General features: G+C 50.2%; 2 protein-coding genes across 5 annotated transcripts in view; both read right to left on the bottom strand.

Annotated features, from left to right (window-relative positions):
* The window catches only part of nlrc3 (NLR family, CARD domain containing 3), a 23,471-nt gene extending 17,849 nt beyond the window's left edge, over positions 1-5,622 (bottom strand). For all 4 annotated transcript variants that reach the window (XM_083687312.1, XM_083687314.1, XM_083687313.1 and 1 more), the window contains exon 1: positions 5,377-5,622. The gene's annotated coding sequence lies outside the window, so the exon portion shown is untranslated. The remainder of the gene's footprint in view (positions 1-5,376) is intronic.
* A 3,921-nt stretch (positions 5,623-9,543) lies between these two features.
* LOC310816948 (uncharacterized protein) lies at positions 9,544-11,543 on the bottom strand. The gene is made up of 4 exons (XM_083687319.1): positions 11,473-11,543; positions 11,178-11,342; positions 9,982-10,075; positions 9,544-9,615 (listed from the first exon to the last, which is right to left on the bottom strand). The coding sequence occupies exons 1-4, from the start codon at positions 11,534-11,536 to the stop codon at positions 9,552-9,554; spliced, it is 387 nt and encodes a 128-aa protein (XP_083543445.1). The 5' UTR covers positions 11,537-11,543; the 3' UTR covers positions 9,544-9,551.
* Between the last annotated feature and the right edge of the window lie 3,802 nt (positions 11,544-15,345).

Raw genomic sequence — 15,345 nt, 5'->3', positions numbered from 1 at the left:
GGCATTTGATTGTTCAAATGATTGCATTGATGAAAAATAAGGTGAACAAAGGAATGAAGAGAACAATAACCAGTAAAAACGAAGCAGAAAGGGTTATTTAGAAATGAGACGTCTATTCCTGCTGAACAGCTGGAACTGACGGGACTACACTGTAGTCTTTCACTACCCTGAATCCGCTCTCCCTCCCTCCCTCCCTCCCTCCCTCTCTCTCTCTCTCTGTCTGTCTCTCTCTCTCCCTCCCTCGTGTTCTCTCTCTCTCCCTCTCTCTCTGTCTTTCTCTTTCTCTTTCTTGTTTTTTTATCCCTCTCTCTCTCCCTCTCCCTCCCTCCCTCCCCCCCCCCTCTCCCCCCCCCTCTCTCTCTCTTCAGTCATGTCATTCTCAGTCAGAGAAGCATTGAGGCATTCCGAATACAATGATGGAGTAACAGGTGGAATTAAATCATCGGAATGAAAAAGCTCTCAGGGAGAGAGAACAGAACCGGTCATTCATAGCAGCCATTAGGACACGTCTTCACGTCAGTTGGGGATTGGAAAATAAGATGATTCATTTGAGAGTATATTCAGACCGGCACTTCCTAATTGACATCCATTTTGAAATGAAAACATCACCTCAGTTAGCACCAAGGTCTTGATGTGGTAGCGTAGGACTGTAAATGAGGTTGTCACACACACACACACACACACACACACACACACACACACACACACCACACACACACACACACACACACACACACACACACACACACACACACACACACACACACACACAGGCTAGGGTCAATGAAGAATAATAGTGAGATCAGGCTGGGAGGATTCGGGTCATATTTAAATCGTATTTTGTTTCCTCCTCCCTTTAAGATTAAAATGCTAAAATAGTTTTTTTAATATCAGTGGGTTCGGGTTGGGATCGTTGTTCCATCTGCATGATACCGGGTGGAGGCAGCTGCAGGTCGATGGAACTGCAGAGCGCGTGGCACTATGATGTACATCCACTCACCGGCCACCTCACTAGGTTCACCGTGCTAGTACTGGGTTGAACCCCCTTCTGTAGCCCATCTGCTTCAAGGTTCGACGTGTTGTGCGTTCAGAGACGGTCTTCTGCATACCTTGGTTGTAACGAGTGGTTATTTGAGTTACTGTTGCCTTTCTATCATCTCGAACCAGTCTGGCCATTCTCCTCTGACCTCTGGCATCAACAAGGCTTTTTCACCCAGAAAACTGCGGCTCACTGGATATTTTCTCTTTTTCGGACCATTCTCTGTAAACCCTAGAGATGGTTACAATACTCAGTTAGAATACTCAGACCAGCCCGTCTGGCACCAACAACCATGCCACGTTCAAAGTCACTTGAATCACCTTTCTTCCCCATTCTGATGCTCGGTTTGAACTTCAGCAGGTCGTCTTGACCATGTCTACATGTCTACATGCATTGAGTTGCTGCATTGAGTTGCTGCCATGTGATTGGCTGATTAGATATTTGCGTTACCGAGCAGTTGAACAGGTGTACCTAATAAAGCTGGTGAGTGTATGTACACACACACACACACACACACACACACACACACACACACACACACACACACACACACACACAAGCCTCTCCTTGTGTAGTCTGTCCTGTCTACCTCACCATGTCTCTACTCAGGAAGCTGACTCAACTCACAACCAAAACCTACAGTAGCCTAGCACGCACACACACACACACACACACACACACACACACACACACACACACACACACACACACACACACACACACACACACAGACACAGACACAGACACACGCACGCACGCACGCACGCACACACACAGACACACACACACACACACAGACACACACACACACACACACACACACACACACACACACACACACAGACACACGCACGCACACACAGACGCACGCACGCACGCACGCACGCACGCACACACACACACACACACACACACACACACACACACACACACACACACACACACAGACACAGACACAGACACAGACACACACAGACACAGACACAGACACAGACACAGACACACACACAGACACAGACACAGACACACACACACACACACACACACAGACACAGACACAGACACACACACACACACACACACACACAGACACATACACAGACACAGACACACTGAGGTACAGAAGGTTAGGTTAATCTGTGGGCTTCCGGCCTGCTGAGCTCAGCCTGACAGACAGAGAGAGACACTGGGCTGACACAGACCACATAACCACCAGCCTGCTTCCTGCTACATCGTTTGGTTCAGGTTGAAACACTTTATATCAACAGACAAGTTGTTGTTGGTGTTAACATACTTTTACACACACACACACACACACATGAATATATGTATGTATGTATGTATGTATGTGTGTGTGTGTGTGTATGTATGTATGTATGTATGTATGTGTGTATGTATGTGTGTATGTGTGTATATGTGTGTGTGTGTGTGTGTGTGTGTGTGTGTGTGTGTGTGTGTGTGTGTTGTGTGTGTGTATGTATGTGTGTATTTATCTATTGTAACTACTGTATCAGACCTGGTAACAATGGTTCTCATCATTCACAAAGCCCCAACATGAGTGCCAGTAGAAGACAAGGTCTATCCTGTTGAAGTTAATGAAGGCAGATGTTCTGATGGAAATGACGACTTTCTATCTGTATGCTTTATTAATCAAGGCTAGTCTCATAGAGGCAAGAGAGACCTGGGGTCAGTTTCACAAAAGCTTTGTAGCTTAAGTAGTACTTCTCCTGTAGTACTTCTCCTGTAGTAGTAATCTCCCGACATCCCAAAAATCAATGTTTGCAGGTCAATCTTCCGTGCGTAAATGAACAAAATCTGTTCAATGAACAACTTTGCTGGTCTAGGGGAGAGGTGGGCCTGGAAGTACTACTTTAGTCTCACAAAGCCTACAAGATGTATTGTTCTGCTTCTCTTTTTTGTAAATTTGTAAATTTGCTATTTTGTTAATATTTTGCTATTTTGTAAATTTCTTGTCAATATTTGCTATTTGTTTTTTATGTCCATGCACCAACCTCACCAAGTCAATTTCCTGTGTGTGCAAATATACTTGGCCAAATAAAATAATTTAAAAAAAAAGAAAAAGAAAAAGAAAAGTGATTCTTCTGATTCTGAAAAGAATTGTGATTGTGATTCTTCAGCTACGAAGCTTGCAGGAAGCTCCCCGCTGGCGAACACAGCCTCAGCCAACAGAACGGTGCTCTGCAGAGGAGGCGGGACAAACACACCCTGATACAGCTGAAGAGGCCGCAGGTACAACACACTCTACCACCATGGACGTCAATCAGAGGTGATAGAACACCAGCAGGACGCTGGTATTACATGATCGTATCTATCCATCAATCAATCAATCAATCAATCAATCAATCAATCAATCAATCAATCTCTCTCTCTCTCTCTCTCTCTCGCAATCAATCAATCAATCAATCAACCTACCTACCTACCTACCTACCTACCTCCCTACCTCCCTCCCTCCCTACCTACCTACCTACCTACCTACCTACCTACCTCCCTACCTCCCTCCCTACCTACCTACCTACCTCTCTACCTCTCTACCTACCTACCTACCTCTCTACCTACCTACCTCTCTACCTCTCTACCTACCTACCTACCTCTCTACCTACCTACCTCCCTCCCTCCCTCCCTCCCTCCCTACCTACCTACCTACCTCTCTACCTCTCTACCTACCTCCCTACCTACCTACCTACCTCTCTACCTACCTCCCTACCTACCTACCTACCTCCCTACCTACCTACCTCTCTACCTACCTCCCTACCTCCCTCCCTCCCTACCTACCTACCTACCTACCTACCTCCCTACCTCCCTCCCTACCTACCTACCTACCTACCTACCTCTCTACCTCTCTACCTCTCTACCTACCTACCTACCTCCCTCCCTCCCTCCCTCCCTACCTACCTACCTCCCTACCTACCTCTCTACCTACCTCCCTCCCTCCCTCCCTCCCTCCCTACCTACCTACCTACCTACCTCTCTACCTACCTCCCTACCTCCCTCCCTACCTACCTACCTACCTACCTCTCTACCTACCTCTCTACCTCTCTACCTACCTCCCTCCCTCCCTCCCTCCCTCCCTCCCTACCTACCTACCTCTCTACCTACCTACCTACCTCCCTCCCTCCCTACCTACCTACCTACCTACCTCTCTACCTACCTACCTACCTCCCTCCCTCCCTCCCTCCCTCCCTCCCTACCTACCTCCCTCCCTACCATTGTAATTTCTGTCATGTTCTCTCCTAACCTGCAAACTTTGCATGTCTCTTTCATTTGTCCACTAAGTGCGCCTGTTCAGTATATATACGTACCAATGGAAGCTGGTGCACATGAATGCCTGGTATTTCTGCTATGTGCACATGTTCAAAGCAATCATACAGAAACGTCTCTCTGCACTGTGAGCTCACAGAACACCTGTGGCTTCCTTTCATGTACAGAATGAATGAATGAATGAATGGCTCATTTTGATTTCATCTTCTGTCCTAAATAAGGGGATGTGAAAAGGCACTCAACTCTAAAAAAATCCCTGCCCCATACTGTGACCTGCCCCACCCTGTGACCTGCCCCACCCTGTGATCTGCCCCACCCTGTGACCTGCCCCACCCTGTGACCTGCCCCGCCCTGTACCTGCCCCACCCTGTACCTGCCCCACCCTGTGATCTGCCCCACCCTGTCACCTGCCCCACCCTGTGACCTGCCCCGCCCTGTACCTGCCCCACCCTGTACCTGCCCCACCCTGTACCTGCCCCATACTGTGACCTGCCCCACCCTGTACCTGCCCCACCCTGTACCTGCCCCATACTGTGACCTGTGCCACGCTCAGAGAACACACATAGGTCCTTCCTGCCCACCTGTCAAACTAAGTGGCTATTGTGAAGCCAGTAGTGTTGTTCATGTAACTGGTCCATTCTGTTGTTTGTGTCCTTAAGTCCATTTATACTACGCCTACATCATGCATTCCAGGTTCAATGAAGCCATGCTGGGACACGTGCCCTGTACACTTGGGGGTCTCTCCCTGCCCACCTGTTACACTGTGGCTTGAGTGAATTAAGGAGTGCTCTTCAAATCAATTCAATGTAATCCGTCAGTAACTCTGATGCACAGTGTTCTCAAAGAACCCCTGTGACCCCCTGTGAACCCCTGTGAACCCCTGTGAACCCCTGTGACCCCTGTGAACCCCTGTGACTAAGTTGCTACAGAGAAGCCAATGCCCATCGACGAGTTCTGTGAAACAGTCAAAGGTTTGCCATGGCAACAGGGTAAGGTCTAAGGGAACAAGGGAACAAGGGAACAAGGTAGCAAGGTAACAAGGTAGCAAGTTAACTCACCACAGGCTTTCGTAGGTGGGGGGTCAGCAGATGGAACATTCCTTGAAAGAAACGAGGAATGTCACAGAATCCTCCTCTACCTCCCGGAGAGAGGGAGGCTCACTACAGAAGCTGGATAGGTGCTGGAGACTCACAGGTACTTATCTCCACCTGGCTCTGTGACCGCCTCTCCAGCTGCCTCTCCAGCTGTCCACCGCTGCTGAACAAACTGGAACACTCATAAAAGCGAATGAAGAAATCCCCTGCAGATCCCTGCAGACAACCTGACATCTCAATGCTGCTGCTCTGCCTCAGGAAATGGGTTAGGGTTACTGTAGAAAAGTCACAGAGAGTAATACACAAGACCTCGCTGTGGCTTCGATGGCAGGGAGGAGCAGAAAGACTCTCGTCAACGCCGTTGACGTTGAAACCGTTTGAAGATGCACCTCCTTCCTGTGTGACTTATCTGGCTTCCTGTTTGGTGGTGAGGGGATGTCAGTTACACACACGCACACACATGGGCTTCATCACCCACAGCCTGTCTCTTCCTTTCTGTTTGCACACACACACACACACACACACACACACACACACACACACACACACACACACACACACACACACACACACACAACACACAAACACCCCTAGCAACAAACAAAACACAACATTCCAGTCAAGGAACTTGAACATCCTTCATTCACAAACGTCATCATCTGGTGACACCGTTACCATGGGGAGATAAGGACTGACAGTTTGACACGATACATATAAGATGCATTCCATCAGCTGACAGCAGCAGCAGCTTGGAAAGGTCATGGAGATACAACCTAGTGTCCTCTCCTCGTCTCGTCTCCTCATCTGCTTTCCTTCATCTGCACTGACACCTCAGACGGACGAAGGGTGCATTTCAATAATGAGGAGAGGAGGTAAGGATTTTTAGAGGATTAAGATGCACTCCAAAGTCATTATAGACAAACAGACAGACAGGCAGACAGACAGACAGACAGGCAGGCGGACAGGCAGACATACAGACAGACAGGCAGACATACAGACAGACAGGAAGGAGAGCAGTTTGACTCACTGCAGACAGATAGGAGGAGAGGAGGAGAGGAGGAGAGGTAAAAAGACAAGCAAAGAATGAGTAAGAGAGAGACAGAAGAGGGGAGAGAGGGGCTGTAAAATACACACACACGCACACACGCACGCACACACACACACACACACACACACACACACACGCAAAGGGACAGGGAGGGAGAGAGAGAAAGAGGGAGAGAGAGAAAGAGGGGGGCGAAAGATAGGAAGAGGAGGGGGGAGAGAAAGAGAGAGAGGGAGAGAGAGACAATAAATAAACACAGATTCATAACTGTATGAAGAAATATCATTTTATTTGAATCAAAACTGCTACATGGCATGAAAAAATACATCTACCAAAGTGCATACCATTGAAATGTACGTTTGTATGATTTCTAGGCACTAACAGGATTAAGTGGTTTAAGAAGACACACACACACGCAGAAAGACACATTCTTGACATGTTTTAACATGTCTTGGAAAAGCCAATAATATATCTATTACATTTTATGATTAACAAAATGACAAGACATTTCTTCAAAGCAATAAAGTTCATCTGCTGATCAGACATCACCCCTGTCTCATCCAATCACGAGACGCTCTGTCTGACTTGTTATCATTACATTAGACCAATCAGATCATTTCTCATTATGGCCAAATATTGATCTATTCCAGAGGAGGCTTATGAAGGTAGAAATCAGAGGATGGGCTCATTGTAATGAACGGAATGAGGAATGGTATCAAACATGTTCCTCATTTCGTTCCTGCATTACAATGAGCCCATCCTCCGATTTCTACCTCCACCAGCCTCCCCTGGTCAAAGCCCTGCACGGACCAGTGGAAAGGAGGTCTGAATACGGCTTCTGCCATAAGAACTGGTTTCCCGGACACAGATTAAGACTAATCCTAGACTATGTAGTCCAGGACTAGGATGAATCTGTGCCTGGGGGAAAGAGAGAAAAGAGTGCAAGACAAGTTATAAAAAAAAAAAAAAAGTAGTTTTTAAAGAGCTGATGGAGAGCAACAAAATCATGACTTTCAAGTTATGGCACACATCTGAATCATGGTGGGTGTTATGAAGTACAGCAAGCACCACATGTCATGATTAAGAGCTAATTACAACATTAAAACAAAATTGCTTTTCAATTTATGGAATCTAAAAACAAAAGGAGAATCAGACACAGTATGGATAGCCTGTTTCTTTTTCACTCTGAATTTGAACACATTTAAATTCTGTAAATTTAAAATTAGTTGTGTAGATATCTCAACATTGAATACCCTTTATCAAGGTCATGTGATTGTGTTCATGTCTGTGTACACATGCAGGTTCCCCCTGAGAACGTTAAAAACATATTTACAGCCGTCATTTCTGTGCTCTTCTCTACGACATATTCATCCTATGTGGCCGTACTCTGACCCGACCCGGGTCCGAAGAGTATTTGAATCTTGATCAAATACTTTGAGCATATCCTTGGGTCTGCCTAGAGTGCATTGGAGAAGATCTAGGCTCCTCCCCCTTAGATTTCTAGTCCAATGCTCTTTGAGTAGGAAGCAAGTGGAGGACGGAGGAGAAGAGTTCCGAACAGCTGAGAAAGGGCCGGTTCGGTTCCATCGACCTCCATTGTGCCTGTGTGTGGCAAACTCCATCAACAACAGCAATAGTATTTGAAATCATTTCAAATACTATTGGAACCCAGGTCTTCGTATGACCCGGTCTCACGTAGAAGTAGAAAGGCACAATAGCGGTTTCCAAGCTAACATGGACACGGTTACGGTAGCTATAGTAACAATCACAGCAGTTTAAGGCAACTGTACCAAACTTTATCAAATTAACAAACGTTATCAAATTAACACTGATAGCTCATATCTCCATACTGAGAACATTATTCTTAACATTACCATTCTAGTACAGAACAGTTGAGTTGAAATCAAAGTACCAAATAGTTTGATGCTTGTTCTGTACAGGTTTGTGTTGGTCCAAGTCCCCAGGAGCCCTCAGAAGCAGAGGCACTGCTGGGCATCTTTCACATTTCTATTCTAATATTCAATCATTAAAATGTAAACATTAAGTCTTCATCCGATGCACAAACATGGTTATAGAGGCTTGTTGCCAGTTAAACCACAAACATTTACATTTCAACCTCCTTTCAGAAACGGACGTTTGCTTTTTGAGATTCATAGTACTGTTGTTTCAGATTAAAATTTTAACTTTAGAGAGGAAATGTAAAAAAAGATTGAAATTAAAGATGTTTGAAGTAAAATCACAGGCATGGGACAGTGTTACCATAGTTACACAGAGAGGCACGAGACAGTGTTACCATGGTTACACAGAGAGGCACGGGACAGTGCTACCATGGTTACACAGAGTAACACGTGCAGTAGTAAAACTAGTGCAACATTGAGGGGGAATCGGGCGGGATGGGAATGAGTGGATGGATGGATAGATGGATGGGATGGAGGGATGATGGATAGATGGATGGATGGAGGGATGATGGATAGATGGATGGATGGATGGATGGATGGATGGATGGATGGATGGATGGGAGGGAGTGGATGGATGGATAGATGGAGGGATGGAGGGATGATGGATGGATGGATGGATGGAGGGATGATGGATAGATGGATGGATGGATGGATGGATGGATGGATGGGAGGGAGTGGATGGATGGATAGATGGAGGGATGGAGGGATGATGGATAGATGGATGGATGGATGGATGGATAGATGGAGGGATGGAGGGATGATGGATGGATGATGGATAGATGGATGGATGGATGGATGGATGGGAGGGAGTGGATGGATGGATGGATGGATAGAATGTAAATGGAACGATGGTTCATGTTTTACACGATGAAACTGTCTCTAGAGAAGATCCCTTATTGAGTGGATGTTCCCTGTTTAACAACACAGACAGACAGACAGACAGACAGACAGACAGACAGACAGACAGACAGGCAGGCAGACAGAGGAAAACAGGGTTCAAATAAACACTGGTCACTTCACTGACCAGACCAAATGAATGCTCTTTAACACACAACATACACACACAGACACTTTCAATCTCGTTCTCTGTCTTTCACACACACACACACACACACACACACACACACACACACAGATTATAGTTCCGAAAGTCCCTCTCCGTGTTCATTCAGCTCCATGGAGTAATAGTCCAGTGGACGCCTGGGGACGAGAGAACACATGCGCGCGCACACACACACACACACACACACACACACACACACACACACACACACAGAGCTAGTTAACTCTAAATGAGAAAGCAACTTTTCACTTCGCATCAAGTTCTCTGAAAGTACTTAACTGATAATAACGACTCTTACATAAAGCTTATAAAAACCAAACCATCATCATCATCATCATCATCACTGTGTGCCTGAGGGAATTAAAGGACAGCCATTGTGACTCTGAACACCAGATAAAAGAACAAAGGCTCTTTGAGAGCTGCTGCAGAACAGAGGGGGCACAGACTGAGACAAAACACAAGCATTAGCATTAGTGTGTGTGTGTGTGTGTGTGTGGTCTCACCTTTTCTTGTAGAGGTAGGTGAAGAGGGCAGCTGCCAGTCCCAGCAGCAGCAGCACCCCCAACACCAGTCCTATCTGCAGGCCCAGGGTCGACTCTGACAGGAGACACAACCATAACACAACCATGACACAACCACGACACAACCACGACACAACCATGACACAACCACGACACAACCATAACACAACCATGACACAACCATGACACAACCATGACACAACCATAACACAACCATAACACAACCATGACACAACCACGACACAACCATGACACAACCACAACACAACCATGACACAACCACAACACAACCATAACACAACCACAACACAACCATGACACAACCACAACACAATACAACCATAACACAACCATGACACAACCACAACACAACCACAACCAAACCACAACACAACACAACACAACCATAACACATCCAGCCTGGTGGAGGTAGTAATCGGTGGACAGGCTCATTGTAATGCATGGAAAGGAATGAGGAGGAATGCTATTAAACACACCCCTGGTCTGAACACTGAAGGACCCTCTCAGGCTCCACAGACTGTTACCAGCCAGCCACGGTAAAGACTCGGGGTGTGTTCCCCACTTCACTGAACAGTGAAGGTTCAAATCACTTGGAAACAACATGAGAGCGGTGTGCTGTGCTAGCTAACGCTAACTCTCTGCTCTCTCCCCAACAGTGCCGTTTTCTCTGTAACACTGCCACCTTCTGGTCAAAGAGGATAATACAGGTTCATAGTGTCAACCCTGCATGGAAAAGAAGAAAGCTGTATTTTCTCAGAGAGAGGAGAGCTGTTGTTGACCTGAAACAGTCAGCAGCTGAAACAGTCAGCAGCTGAAACAGTCAGCAGCTGCAGCCTCAGGCCCCTACATGGACTCACAGAGGGGCACAGCTGATCTAACAAAACATATTATCATACAGGGAACGCATCCAACGCCTCCAGCCTTGTGTGTGTGTGTGTGTGTGTGTGTGTGTGTGTGTGTGTGTGTCTGTGTGTACTGTGCGTGCATGCATGTGTGCATGTGTTTGTGCGCCCTTGTGTATGTGTATGTGTGTGTGCCTGTGTGTATGTGTATGTGCGTGTGTGTGTGCCCGTGAGTGTGTGCCCGTGTGTGTGTGTGTGTGTGTATTTAGTCTGTGTGTGTATGTTTCTATGTGTGTGTGTGTGTGTGTGTCTCACCTGGACTCATGTGTCGGTCCGTGGCGGGCCCGGTGCAGACGTCCCCCTGGGCGGGGGAGGGGTGTGTCTGTGACGTCTCCAGGATGAGGGTCTTCTGGTGGTCCGACAGCGCCTGGATGTCCCCCCGCACACGCAGCCACCCAGCCACACAGGACACGTTGGCCCCTGTCCACACACACACACACACACACATTCATACACACACACACAGGAGGGGAGGGTTCAATACAAGCAATGATGTGAACATGATATGTTTCAGTACGTGTGTGTGTGTGTGTGTGTGTATGTATCTCACCCTGCAGGTAGAGGGCAGAGATCCCACAGTGACACCTCTGCTCCAGATACCCAGCTACCTCCATCACTCTGCTGCCCTCCACACCGCTACAGTCTGGGGGGGGTGGGGGGGGGGGGGCAGATAGAAGAAAGTTAATATTGTTTCATGTAGCCAAGTCAATAATACATACTCCTTTGAGGGAGGCGGGACGAAGCGGCGCTTACTTCCTGATTGCTCCTGCCAGTCACCGGCCAGCGGCCCCAGGCATAGGTCGATGGAGCTGGAGAAGGCGGGGCTAGGGCAGAGGTTGTCAAGGCGAGGCGTGGGGGAGGAGCTAGTCCAGGAGGAGGGGCTTCTGAGGTCACAGCAGGAGCAGCGGCTAAGAGAGACGGGACCCCCCCCCACCGACCTGGGGAAGGATGGACAGAAGGAGGGGGAGGGACAGAGAGAGAGAGAAGGAGGGGGTCATGTCACTCTTCCATCCCCAGGGCCAGTCAAACACTTCTGATCTACTGACCAAGACTGGAGAGGACTGAGTCATCCTGCTTCATATGGGTGAACAGACACAGACACACACACACACACACACACACACACACACACACACACACACAGAGGTGCGTAGACACACACATGCATACAGGCACAGGTGCAGGCACAGGCAAACACACACACACACACACACACACACACACACCCCCCCTCCCCCCACACACACAGAAAAAATATTTTCCCATCTTATGTCCCAGTTCCGATGCAGACCACAGAGACACTTCCCTTCTCACAGCTAAGCTAGGCTAGCAGAGGCTGGCTCCACCGTTACCTGAGAGCAGGCAGGACCTGCTGCCCCCTGCTGGCGGACAGAGAGGCCAGCAGCTGCAGGCTGTCGGTGAACAGCAGGGTGTCTGTGAAGCTGCTGTTGGCCAGCGAGGGTCCGGCCCGACACACACTCAGGAGGTCCGAACACAGGACCACGGCTCCCCGCGCCGGAACGCTACTGCCCTCTGAGAACGCCTGGTCTGGGGGTCACACACACACACAACAACTTATTATTACTATTACTATTATTACTATTATTATTATTATTATCATTGTCATCATCAGGAGTCTACCTCCACCTCCCCTCCCCTCTCTCCCCTCCCCTGCCCTCTCTCACCTCCTCCCCACCCCACCTCCCCTCCCCTCCCCTCTCTCCCCACCTCCCCTCCCCTCTCTCCCCACCTCCCCTTCCCTCTCCCCACCTCCCCTCCCCTCCCCTCTCTCACCTGCTCCTGTGACGTTCCCTAGGAGGTAGAAGCCGTTGTGGTCGGTGGTCCCGGTCAGCGGCAGGGCCAAGGCCGTCCCACTGCGGTCGTGGTCGTGGTCGTACACGGTCAGGATCAGGCCCCTCAGGGCGGTCAGGGGCGGGCCCACCAGCTCCACGAACCCCCTCTGCTGGCTGTGATTGGTCCAGAGGGCGCTGCCCACCTCGCTGATGACCACGCCCTGGGGTGGCGGAGGGGGGCGGGGACAGGCGTTCTCCTTCAGAGGAGTGGGAGGAGCCACCTGGGTGATTGGGGAGTAATAACAGTGATGATGTCATCAGACAGCGCCAAGAACACCCAAGCGCCTGGGGATGATAATACTGATGACCAGGGGAGGCTGGCGGAGGTAGAAATCGGAGGCTGGGGGAGGTAGGAATCGGAGGATGGGCTCATTGTAATGCATGGAACAGAATGAGGAATGGTATCAAAAACGCCTTCCATTCCTCATTCCGTTCCATGAGCCCGTCCTCCGATTCCTACCTCCACCAGCCTCCCCTGATATACACATAACTCAGGCAGACAGACAGGCAGACAGACAGGCAGACAGACAGGACTCACCACGAAGGCAGACAGGTCGGCCGGCTCCAGCCCCCCACAGCGGCTCAGGCCCTCGTCCCCCTGCAGTACCTCTGGGTCCTCCAGCAGGGGGAGCTGTCCAGGCGTCAGAGCGTCGCTCAGCTCCTGCGCGTCCTTGTCGGACCCCCTCAGGCGGTAGACCACGGCGTCCAGCAGCCCCTGGGTGGGGACCCCCCCCGCCTGGCTGGCCGAGGGGGGGCCGTGGGGGCTGCGGTACAGGGCCACGGCGTCCGGCCCGTTCTGGATGGTGTTTGGGGGGAGGCGGACCGACGGGGGGGGCACCAGCCTATCGCTGCCCACCAGGAAGTATCCGTGCGGGTTGGTGAAGTGGCCGGCGAGGCTGAGCTCGCGGTAGGGCCGGTTGTTGTGGCCGCTGAAGAGGAGGAGCCAGACGGCGTGCAGGGAGACGCGCCGGCCAGACGGGTGCCACAGCTCGATGTACTCGCCGTCCTCCGCAGAGCCGGGCGTGTCCGCGTTCACCTCCGTGATCAGGAAGTCACCACGCCCCCAGGGGGGGAGGTGGGGGAGGGAGTCGGGACCCCCAGGGACCACTGGAGGGGGGGGGGGGGGGAGGGAGGAATGGGTTAGAACTACAACCACAATGGGGATAAAAACTACAACTGTACAAAAAACATTTTTTGGGGGAATGTGTTTCCTATTGAATAATGGAAACAACAAATCCACTGGATTACAGAGGATTCTACTTTAACCTGGACCCATCACCTGGTGTACCGTCGCCCCCCAGTGGTCAGAAGTGTACCCAACAACTGGACCACACACACACACGCGCACGCGCACGCGCACACACCCAAACCCACACCCACACCCACACACCCACACACCAAAGTTGCCTCCAACATGTGTGACTAGGCTCTCACCAACAGTGGCGGGGCAGATCTTGGGCCAGGGACACTGGTTGGGCTGGCCTGGCGTCTGGGGCGCTTCCCAGAATACACCTGGGTCTCGGGTCCAGCTGGCCACGCCACAGCGACTCAGATACAGACCGCCCTCGCCAAACCTGGGAGACACGCACCCACGGTTAACACACACACGCACACACACAGGCACTGAGACTGAGGGACTGAGAGACTGAGACAGATAGATGGATGGATGGATGGATGGATGGATGGATGGATAGACAGATAGATGGATGGATGAAGGGCTCACCGGGTGGTGATCTGGTAGGGTTGTCTGCCTGGGGCGAGGGTTTCAGTGAGGTTGGCGCTGGGCTGGTTGGCGCCCGGTTGGTCAGCTGGTCCGGCGAACACGAAGGCGTCCAGAGGCTGGGTCTGGCTGAGAACGCTGCCCACGGGGAAGTCTGACGCCTGGCCACTGTACAACGCCACCGCCCCTGACTCATCACCTGAGAGAGGGAACACACACACACACACACACACACACACACACACAGTATGACTTTGTTACTAATCACAGGTTACAACACTCGTAGGACCACATTAGTAATCACAGCTTTGACATTATGGGATGGTTTACTCCATAAACATCAGCTCATTCTAATAGGTTTAAGCAAGATGGTAGTAAATCAACAAGAGGCTGGATGGAATGTCCACCATGTTGCTTAGACCTAACAAATCCTCTCAGATCTGCACCAGTGTCTCGGGAGCAGGCAGACCGGTCTGGGCGTCGGCAGGCTAGCGTTAGAAGGCTAGCGTTAGCAGGCTAGCGTTAGCAGGCCAAGGCTTGCCTCTGGACAGGAGAAAGGAAAAGCACTCTGTACCTTTCATGTTGTTCTTGTCGATGGTGATGGAGACCAGTCCCTCCCTGGAGGTGTCCACGTCCACGCTCACACTGACCCTGTCCGTCCGTCCGTCCAGCACCACCAGCACCAGCGGGCCTAGCGAAGCCTGGGACTCACTTAGCTCCACGAACCCATCCACCAGCCCCGCTCCCAGCTTCAGCTCGCTGATCCTGGGGGCGGTGGTGGCTCCGCCCGGGGAGGCCGGGGGGGTGCAGTTGTTCCTCTGGCCCGGGGAGGGCCGTGCCACCTGGAAGC

This window comes from Argentina silus (genome assembly GCF_951799395.1).
Source record: "Argentina silus genome assembly, chromosome: 16".
Taxonomy (NCBI): Eukaryota; Metazoa; Chordata; class Actinopteri; order Argentiniformes; family Argentinidae; genus Argentina; species Argentina silus.
This window is presented reverse-complemented; position numbering and strand designations above follow the sequence as displayed.

What these genes read in the sequence shown, in the direction of transcription:
- LOC310816948 (XM_083687319.1), bottom strand. Translation starts at nt 11,536, where the DNA reads ATGGAGGTAGCTGGGTATCTGGAGCAGAGGTGTCACTGTGGGATCTCT. An exon ending in GGACCGACACATGAGTCCAG is followed by an intron (nt 10,076 to 11,177) that starts GTGAGACACACA and finishes GTCTCCTGTCAG; the next exon opens with AGTCGACCCTGGGCCTGCAG. An exon ending in ACCTACCTCTACAAGAAAAG is followed by an intron (nt 9,616 to 9,981) that starts GTGAGACCACAC and finishes TCTCGTCCCCAG; the next exon opens with GCGTCCACTGGACTATTACT.